Source organism: Leptopilina heterotoma, unplaced genomic scaffold (assembly GCF_015476425.1).
Source record: "Leptopilina heterotoma isolate Lh14 unplaced genomic scaffold, ASM1547642v1 Lhet_228, whole genome shotgun sequence".
NCBI classification, from domain to species: Eukaryota; Metazoa; Arthropoda; class Insecta; order Hymenoptera; family Figitidae; genus Leptopilina; species Leptopilina heterotoma.
In genome coordinates this window covers 3801995-3812743 of record NW_025110946.1, presented here as the reverse complement: position 1 = coordinate 3812743, position 10749 = coordinate 3801995, and the positions used below count along the sequence as shown (strand labels likewise).

At 27.2% G+C, this 10749-nt stretch overlaps 3 protein-coding genes across 3 annotated transcripts; 1 reads left to right on the top strand and 2 right to left on the bottom strand.

Annotated features, from left to right (window-relative positions):
- Window positions 1-1847: 1847 nt before the first annotated feature.
- LOC122502380 lies at window positions 1848-2529 on the bottom strand. The gene is made up of 2 exons (XM_043612401.1): window positions 2344-2529; window positions 1848-2189 (listed from the first exon to the last, which is right to left on the bottom strand). The coding sequence occupies exons 1-2, from the start codon at window positions 2527-2529 to the stop codon at window positions 1848-1850; spliced, it is 528 nt and encodes a 175-aa protein (XP_043468336.1).
- A 442-nt stretch (window positions 2530-2971) lies between these two features.
- LOC122502379 lies at window positions 2972-5263 on the bottom strand. The gene is made up of 4 exons (XM_043612400.1): window positions 5116-5263; window positions 4753-4928; window positions 4156-4377; window positions 2972-3184 (listed from the first exon to the last, which is right to left on the bottom strand). Exons 1-4 carry the CDS (start codon window positions 5261-5263, stop codon window positions 3092-3094), a joined length of 639 nt encoding a protein of 212 aa, XP_043468335.1. The 3' UTR covers window positions 2972-3091.
- Window positions 5264-7907: 2644 nt separating this feature from the next.
- On the top strand, window positions 7908-10538 carry LOC122502397. Its single transcript, XM_043612417.1, has 2 exons — window positions 7908-9224; window positions 10166-10538. The coding sequence occupies exons 1-2, from the start codon at window positions 8152-8154 to the stop codon at window positions 10512-10514; spliced, it is 1422 nt and encodes a 473-aa protein (XP_043468352.1). The 5' UTR covers window positions 7908-8151; the 3' UTR covers window positions 10515-10538.
- The last annotated feature ends 211 nt before the right edge of the window (window positions 10539-10749 follow it).

Genomic DNA, 10749 nt, shown 5'->3' with positions numbered 1-10749 from the left:
GCTTTATAAAAAAATTTGAAAAAAATCAAGGTAGCTCATTTCGAAGAGTACTAAAAGAAAAAAAATGTTAAAAAAAAATTTGAGATGCAAAAGCAAAATAATTTCCGATTTGGCCTGGAATGCCCCATATATAATAAGTTATTGGAGCCATGGCTGAATTCGAACTGTCCTACGTTTTCGTACCTTCAGTCATCCTTCTCATTACTCACACAATCACAACACACACATGTAAACACAACACAGGACTCTCACAGTTCGGTCGTCCTGTCAATAGTCCGTCTCGGACTAAACATTTCTTTTTCTTTTTATTAAAATACAATACTTTAAAATTATATAAATTATTTTTATTTTTTTTTTTCGTACCATCACCGAATCACTTACATAATAAAATTTTAAAATTATAAAATTTATAAAATTATCAGTCACACTTCAATCTTAAATTTTCTTTTATTCATTATTTTTGAGATTGCACCAAGGTCTCAAATTTTGAACTTCCCATACTCCCGTGTACGGTCTTTGTGTTAGTTGATGATTCTCTACGTCAGCGATAACATAACGATCATTGCGCAATACACGTATCACTCGGTACGGACCCTTAAATTGTCGTCTAAAAGCCAACTTCGTCGGACGGTGATCGAACATGCTCCGCATCTCATCCAATATATTCGTCAAGGTCATTCCCAAATATTCCGGTTTGGAATGGAACCACTCCAAAGCGCCACCCTTAAGTCGAAGACCAATCAACAACCGAGACGAATCGTCGTCAAGGTTATAGGTTGTTATCAGAAGCAGCACACAGAAAAAAACTGAACTCAAATGAGTAGGAAAAGTTACTCATTATGAGTTGCAACAAAAATGATCCCGATCAACTCATTCTGAGTTTCAGGCAAAAAGTATCAAAATGAGTTGGATCCGACTCATTTTGAGTTCAATATAAGTTGTCAATTACAGTTGAATAATAATCATTTTAGCAACTAAATATTAATTAAAATTATTGTTTTTAATAAACAAACATATTGCACATGAAAAAACTTTGGTTCTTAAATCCGATTTATTGAATTTATAAAGAATTGAAAAAAATATTTTTAGGTTAGAACTTGTGAATTTATACCCACAAATACCAACCATGCAACATAAAATACAAAAATTTTAATGGCGCCACTGTCTGAAAACCAAAGATAATGGCGCTAAGTTTAAAATTAAAATAATTAAAATTTAGTATGAAGTAAGCATTATAATAAATACTTATTATAGAAAAATCTAAGCTATGGAAAATGTAAGTAAAATGAAATTAGAGTTTAATATTCTTAAAAAGAAATATATATATAAATATATATATTTAAAAGATTCTTAAAATTATAATTTCATATTAATATATCCTATACACTAAAAATATTTTAATGAAATACTTGTATGTTTAAATCGAACATCTTTATTAACCAAAGAGTTTATACAACTTATATCTCAATAATTCTTATAACAGTCAAACTAATAAATACTCTGAAATATATTATGCTTGTTATAATAACAAATAAAAACTTAGTTACAATGTATTAGTTATATTTCACTACTAAATAGTATTATGACATTACATTGTTTTAATAATAATAATACTTTCAGGCTTTATAAGAACTAATAAATTATTTTAAAAAATTATAATAAAGTCACGTTTTGAAATAATATAGATTAATTCAGTTTTAATGTGAAATCTCTCAAAGAGAAAAACGTAAAAAAAATTTAATTACAAGAAAATGAAAGATTATAAGAAATTTACGTAGGATAAAATAACAATACTTAAGGCACATTGTTTTAAGAAAACATAAATGTTAATGTACCAACAGTAGTTTTTAGTTCGTCTCACTTGGCTTTCTAAGTCCAGCTTTTTCAAGTAAATTTTTTACTGTTGTATAAGATAACATTTCTTTTGTTAGTAGCTTTGTTGATTTTTCTCTAAATATTATTATTGATAATAAGGAGAATTGCCTTTGTATATCATGCGGAAATGTAATGTTGAAAACCCAAAAGCTTGCTAATAAAAGTGGCACGGCTTCTGATGCAGTTACAACAAAAATTGGCTCTCCATCAGAATATGACATTAGAACAATGTCTGTTTCTTCTGGGTTCCCAATTCCTATAAGATAAGGCTCGCAATCTGCAGGTGGAATTGTTTCTTCAATTGCAGTACCACGCTAAAATAAATGAAATCAATAAGAATGTTAATTTTAACACAAATTAAACAGTATAAGAAGACTTTGTTAAATTATTATTAAAGTTAGTCTCAAATATAATTCTAAAAAAAATTTAATTTAAGATAAAAAAATAAAAATATTAATAGTAGAATACCTCATACACCTTAAAGATGGTCTTGTCGGTCGGCTTCTTACTTGGAAGCAGTTTCGGCAAAGATTCAAGGAGTATAAGCGCCTGCTCATTTGAATTTAAGTTTTCAAATTCTTCGTCTTCTACCAATAAATTGGTTATTCTTTTTAGTCCATCTAACCAATTCTCTTTTATTTTAGAAACATCCATATTTACCAAATTCCCATAAGATCTAATAAAAAATGAAGAAATGAATATTATAAGATAAAAGTTTGACACCATATATTATTTTTAAATATATTTATTAATTAGTTTTCTGTGAACTTTTTTTAATTGAGAAACTAATATTATATTATGAGAAAAGTTCTTTAATCATTGTAGAATCTGTTCTTGAAAAATATTAGAATAAATAAAGGTAACTAGCAAAGACTTTCAATAATAGATATTGCATTAATTCATTACTTATAATTTAAATATGAAGTTAGTGAAATAAAAATTATACATATTAATAAATCACGACGACTGAAATTAATAGATGAAAGAGTATTAAAAATGTTAAATATTTATCAATATTAAATAATACTTATAATAAATATTACCAAGGTATGATTTTTTAATGCAGGATATTTCTGCACTAAATTTTTTGCTGACATTTTATTCGTATCTTTTTTCCTTTCACCTCTTGTCGAATCAAGATACTTTTTTAATAGGGTTATATTTTGCTTTCGATCAGTCCTCTCCATTTCTTTCTGCATTTTCGTACAGCTCTCCTTTACATTTTCTCCAACTTCGGCAGATTTTCGTGAAGAGAAAAAACATCTGTCCTTCTTTTTATGCACCTTCTGATTCTCGTTTCAATATCTTCCTGAAAAAGCAGTGTTTATGAAAATTTTATTATTATTAATTTAAAAAATTTGAATAGAATTCTTCGCAAAAATGTAATTATTTTCATAAATAATAACATTCTTCGTAAAAATTTAATTATTCTTATAAATAGCAAAATTTTTTGGCAAAAATTCTATTTTTAAACAAAATTTGAATAAAATTTCGCGAATCAATACAATTATTTTCTAAAATTTGAATAAATCCTTCGAAACAGTTCAATTGTTTTTTAAATAGTAATTTCTGTACGTAAATTCAATTATATTCAAAAAAAATGTTACGAAAGAATAAATTTTTTTTCCTTAATTCGTTATAAAATATTTCAAAAGAATTCAATTATATTTGTAGTTAATAAAATTATTTCCAAAAATTTAATTATTTTTATGAGTAATAAAATCTTTCAAAAATATTCAATTATTTTTATAAATAATAAAATTTCTGTAAAAAAAATTCTTGTTAATATTCTATATTGTCTCTATCCAAATAATAAAATTATTAGCAATAATCCAATTATTTTGGAAAATAAAATGCATTTTAATAAAATTTAATTTAATTGTTCATAAAATTCAATTATTTTAAAAATTTGTAATGAAAACTATTAAAGAAATTTTAATATTTTTAAAAAATATTCAAAGAAATTCTTAAAAAAGAAATTAATTAGAATTTTCAAAAATGTTATAAAAATTGTTCCCGAGAATTAAATTATTTTCCTAAATAATAAAATTCTTGGAAGGAAATCTATTATTAATTTTTTTTATCTTTGATAAAATTCTTTGAAATAATTAGATGATTTTCAATACATTAATTTCAAAATTGAAAATATTAAAAAATGAAAAATTATTTTAAAAAAGTTAAGAAACAAAAAAGCAAACAACAACTAACTTCAAACTGCAAACAGATTACCGGATCATGCACTTTATTAATATAGAAGATAGATAGATAGATTGTACGTACTTGGCTGGTTCCCATTACTGATTTATCTAACACTGGAAAATTTTCCAGAAGATTAAATGCCATTTGAGTAATATCATTATTCGAAATTCGATTTCTCGATGCCATGTTGTTTGTAGCAGCACGAATTATTACACACTCTTGTGCTGATGTTAAATTATTGTTCGCCAGTCCATCAAGCACGTTCTTGGCAAAAGAAGTGGGAACCAAGTCTTTCATGCTGCACTAAAATACGCATTGTAAACAGAATTATAATAACGATGGAAGTTCATTCATAAATATGAAAATTACATGTTTTTAATATTTATATGAAAAGATTATGTAATGAAAAACGATAGAATTCTTATTCTCTTCAATTTTAATATAAAAAAATTTTTTAACCATTAATTATAGGATAACTATATTCAATTTTAAAAAAATATATTTTTAAAAATGCATAAATTTTTTTTTCATATTCTATCCCAAAAATTGAAAATTATTTTTCACTTTGAGAAAAGTAATTGCAAACATGATTTAGCTAATTTTAAAACAAATATCAAAACTTAATATTTTTCTTAAAATTTACTTTAAAGCAATAAAGTAAAATAAATAAATTATTACTTGATCTGTTGTTTTACTCGAACTAGCTACAGCTGTAAATTCTTTCGGTCTCTTTTTTCGTGTTGAATTTAGCGATTCTCTATTGCTTTCAATGGTAACTTTCTCATTTACGCACACTGCTGTGTCATTCACACTTGATGCGCTTACATTTCCTGCTGTGAATTCCCCACTTTCATCTAGGAATAGAAAATTGTTTTTAATCAATTAATTTTTTTCTAACTTGCTTTTACAGCATTCACAATCGATAATTAATTTAAAAAAAGTAACTTAAAGTAGCTAGACAGAAATTTGAAAACAAAAAATACTAATTATAATCAATTATTTTTTAAATTTTTAGTTGGAATTCTTCAAAAAATTTTATACCTTCGATTCGAGCATGCTTCGTCGGCATACAACCGCAATAATAGCAAGCTGGTATTTTTGTCTCCTGGTCACATTGATACTCGCAGCAATCGCATTTTTCCGTCATACACCTTCCTCTTTTAATATTTCTTGGGTCGATATTTGACATTGTTTTTCTTAATAATTTAAATTAAATTATTTGCAAAACAAATTTTTTAATGCCATATATATTTTTTTATTTTTATATTTGAATGTACTTACTTGAAAAAGTTAATATAAGTGAGGTTATGTTTTACCCGCAAAAATTCTAGGAAGCAAAAGATCTTTTTATCACTGGCTTACACTTTTGAATAGTTTCCCGTTCTACAAACTTATTTTATTTTCTTTAATTTTTTACTAATCACCAATCACAATGCAGAAAATTTAAGAATTCAATAAAGTTTATAAAATGCCGCTAATAATATTGAGGATCCTTTTTAATAGAGTTGTGGTATGGTGTATTTAAGATGTGCGCAGACGCACGAGGAAAATAAGCGCGCGACAATCACTTAACGTTTTTACTTATAAAAAATATATAAGATATAAATTTACTTTTGAAATAATTTTTTTTAAATATTAAATGTAAAAAATATTTTTTAATTCAGTTTTATAAATTTTCAATGCAATCAAAAATGATATTTTTTCAAAAAAGGAAAAATTACAAAAGTGTATTGATCCATCGTATCGAAAATTATCGAATCGACTACATCAGAATATCAGATGTTACAAAATGGCGTATCCACTTTGTTTTCTGTTGATTTGTATCACTGTTGATGTGTTTCATTTGTGACATGAGTGGCTTCTACAAAGAGTTTGCGGATAATTATAATAAAAATTAAGAAAAGAAATGATTATATGAATCTGAAAATAACAAAAGAAAAGGATATATCAAATTGAAAAATTGTGTATGAAAGTTGAGATTAGCCCAATGTCACCGAAAATCAGAAGACGATAAGTGTAAGAAGTAGTTCATTTGACGGATGTTTAAAAAAGCTACAATAAATTACGACGTATTAAAATATAATAGAAATTAAATATTTGAAGTTGGTAACTAATTTTTAAATTGTATATGAAAGAATATTATAAGCCATAGTTTTATAAAATAAATAAATAAGGATTATAACCTTAAATTTCAATTTGTATTATTAGAAGTGTGTAAAAATATGGAAAAAAGTGTAATACTTCTTGGAAATTAAAAATGCTGCTCATTGAATACACTTTATACTTAACTTCAATAAATTTTAAGATTTTTTATTATTAATTTTAAATATAAAAAATGGTATTTTATTATAGAATATTGGGTTGGAGAAAATAGAGTTTTTTTCAAGCTTTATGACTTGTGAAATATAATAAGCATTATTAAGAATTCATCATTTTGAGAATGTTTGTTATGAAAATAAAATTAAAAAGTTTGACAAAAAAATTTGTAAAACACAATAGTCAGGAAGATATACCTATAAATAAGTTACTATTTTTTTAAAAGAAATCAATCTTAATTTACGTAATTTTAAAATGCCTTAAAATGTTAACTTATTTCAAAATAAAACAAAAAATAAATTTTTTAGATTGATCTCAAGTTTATTCACATTATTATTTGGACTATACTATTCACATAAAACATTAGTTTTCATTTGAAGAAATTCATTTCTGATTCTTGCAGAAATTTGATAAATTCTTCGAAAAAATTCTTTCAAAATGGAGTGCAGAAACGTGCAGTGCCAATTTTGTAATGGGGAATTTAAAAGAGAGGACTTAGAGAATCATTTAAAACAAATTCATGCTGATCATCCTGAATTTTCGATTACTTGCAGGATTAACAATTGCAATGCAATATTTAATAAATTAACATCCTTCAGATCCCACAGGCATAGACATCATGCTCATTTGCCCACCATAAATAATAGTGATTCTGGTAACGACGATTTGAATGACAACGATGATTTGAGAAACCCCAATGTCAACGATGACTTCAATCACTCTGAAGACAACGACCATTGGAACTCCGATTACAACGACGATATAAGAAACTCCAGTGCCAACGATGACTTCAATCACTCCGAAGACAACGACTATTCGAACTCTGATTACGACGTTGAATCCAATCACTCTCAAGACAACGACTATTCAAACTCTAATTACGACGTTGAATCCAATCACTCCGAAGACAACGACTATTCAAACTCGGATGATGATAATTCAATTAATTCCATTAATGAGGATGAAAATAATGAAATTTTTGAGGATCCTGTTAATGACGATTTAATTCACCGTGATCTTCAAAAGACAACCCTTGGTCTTATGTTTTTGAGCATGCGAGCACAATGTCATGTAACTAACGATGTAGTTTTGAACGTCATTAAAGGATTAGATGCTGTCGTTAAAAGTTATGTGCACGACAGTCTTCTAAAAACACACAAAATATTAAGTGACGCTAATGTTTGCGATATTAATGATTATATTGATATTAATCAAGAGATAAACAGTATTAATACGGTTCATGGATTGGACACTATTTATAAACAAAATGCCTTCTTCATTGAAAAATTTAATGTCGTTCAACCAGTTTATAAAGATATTTCTTTTTACTTTCGCCAAGTTGGAGAGCAACGCACAGTCGGAAATCGAAATATAAAAATAAAATCAGATAGAATTATTTACATTCCCATCCGCGACATACTCTACAAGAATCTCTGTCAAGATTCTTTTCTTAGTAGCTTAGATTTCACTTGCGAAAATGAAGAAGGTTTTCTCAGTTCCTTCAGAGATGGAACAAGATACAAAATCCATCCAATCTTCTCCCTGCATAAAAAAGCAGTCGACATAAAGTTGTACTATGATGAAGCCGAAATGTGCGACGGACTGGGCACAGGAGCGGGAAGAAAACAAAAATTAGGATTTGTTTACTTTTAATATGGGAATCGGCCTGCAAATTATCAAGGAACTTTATCTTTGATAAATTTAGTATCAATTGTTGAATATTCAACTTTAAAAAAGTATCATTTTGATCCACTTGCTGAAATGCTTGTTGAAGACCTGAAAGAAATAGAAAAAGGAATCGAATTGCCAAGTGGACAAAAAATTTATGGAGGAGTTTCAGCAATAACGGGAGATAACCAGGCGATGAAATGGATTTGGGGTTATAAAGAATCTTACTCGGCCGAATACCCATGTCAATATTGCTTAGTACCATTGCGAGAAATTCAAATCATGACAGTGGAAGACAACCAGCGATTACGATCACCAAGTACTCACGATGAACAGCTAACACAAATTGAAGCAGCGGCAAATGAAAATGAAAGAAAAGAATTAAGTCAAGCATATGGAATTAATAGGAGGGCCCCACTAAGTCAATTAAGCGGATGTCATCCAACAACAACGTTACCACCTGACATTGATAACGATTTGTTTTTGGGTGTTGTACCCCTACATCTAAAACAATTCCTGAAACACTTTTGTCTTAAAAAAGAATATTTGACTTTAAAGGACTTTAACACAAGAATAGCTAATTTTGACTATAGATTCAGCGAGAAATCTTCTAAACCATCCCCAATTAAACCTGATCATTTAAGAGGAAAAAAAAAGATTAAGCAAACAGCATCACAGATGTGGACGTTGGCTGTTATTACGCCATTTATTGTGTTTGATAAAATAAACAATGAAAATTCTCATCATTTAGAAAATCTCATTCAGTTGCTAGAAATAATAGCAATTGTTTGTTCACCAAAAATATCAATGCAGTCACTTAGTTACTTGGAATCCCTTATTCGTTTGTACTTGGTAACGTATTCTAACATTTATAAATCTGATTTAGGAGGACAAATTAAATTTACACCGAAGCAACACTTTCTGTTGCACTATCCAAAGTGTATTAAAATCTTTGGTCCTTTAAATAATTTCTGGACGATGAGATTTGAGGCGAAACACCAGTACTTTAAAAGGATAGTTCAATCTATGCGTAACTGGAAAAATTTGCCTTTTACTTTTGCCTGGAAGCATCAGTTTCGTCAATCATTTGAATGGATTGTCTCAATGGAAAATGAAATTGAAAGTGGACGAAAAAAATTTGTTGCAAAATCTGTGTTTCCTTTCAGGTAGAAAATACAGTACCGTCCGAAATTGTCAGTCCACCCATTTTCAAAGGAATGACAAAAATTTTTTAACATAAAATTCATAAAAAGTAAAATTTTTTTTGGTTTATATTTTGAAAGACGATAAAATTTTAAAAAGAATAAGACCTTACAGAAGTCATTTGGCCAAAATTTGTAGAAGATATTCTTAAAAATCGTCATTTTCAATGTTTTACAAAAATTTGAATAACTTCTAAAATAATGAACGCTTTTTAATAATCTTAGGCTTATTTTAAAGACCATTTTCTACAGAATAAGAATTACTTATAGGCATTAACCTGTAATTTTTAACTTGGAGTAAGCATGACGTCAAAGTTGGACAAAAAAATTCAAAAAATTTGAAATAATATTATTAAAAGAAAAATAATTTTTGAAACTCAAACATATATTTTTATTAAATTTTCTTGAAAAATCTACACCATATCATGTTTTATATATGTTCTAGAATAGTTTTTAGTACAAAAAATTGATTTCAAATTTTTCCAATTTTTTTGTCTAATTTTGACGTCATGATTATTCCAAGTTAAAAATGACAGGTTAATGCTTATAAGTAATTCTTATTCCGTAGAAAAGGACCTTTAAAATAAGCCTAAGATTATTAAAAAGCGTTCATTATTTTAGAAGTTATTTAAATTTTTGTAAAACATTGAAAATGACGATTTTTAGGAATATCTTCTACAAATTTTGGCCAAATGACTTCTGTAAGGTCTTATTCTTTTCAAAATTTTATCGTCTTTCAAAATATAAACCAAAAAAAATTTTAGTTTTCATGAATTTTATGTTAAAAAATTTTTGTCATTCCTTTAAAAATGGGTGGACTGACAATTGCGGACGGTACTGTAGGTTTTCAATTACTTTTTGAATGTGTACAATGTTTAAAAAATTAACTCATAATTATATTTCAGGGCACTCTTTCCCGATGATGAGAGGTTATGGATAGTAAAGTGGATTAAATTTAATGGAATTAAATTTGTTGCCAACCAGTGCTATATTGGAGTGGGGTACGAGAACAGACTTCCTGTATTTGCCGAGCTGTATAAAATTGTTTGGATGAATGGTGATCCTTTATTCGTTTGCAAAAATGTGCAAACTGTTGAGCACAACAAGCAACTTATGGCGTATGAAATAAAGACAACAGAAAATTTCGTTCTTCATTCATTAAGATCTCTAGTTTTTCACAAAGTATTGCAGTGTCATAAATTACAAGAAAGAAAATTCATCATAGTTAAACAATTATGGGGCGAATTGCATTAATGCAGTTATTACAACTCTGGAATATTTGTCAACTTACGATACACTTGATATTGTTTTAATTCGAATCCACTATTGTAATTTTTTTAGTTTTAAAAAACTAAAATTTTTTATTCGAGAACAACATAAAATATATATTGTTCTATTTTTTGTTTGTAGTCAAAAATAATGTAAACTTTAGTAACAAATATTAATTATTGGCTTTATTAAAAATTAAACATCGAAACATCATCTCCAA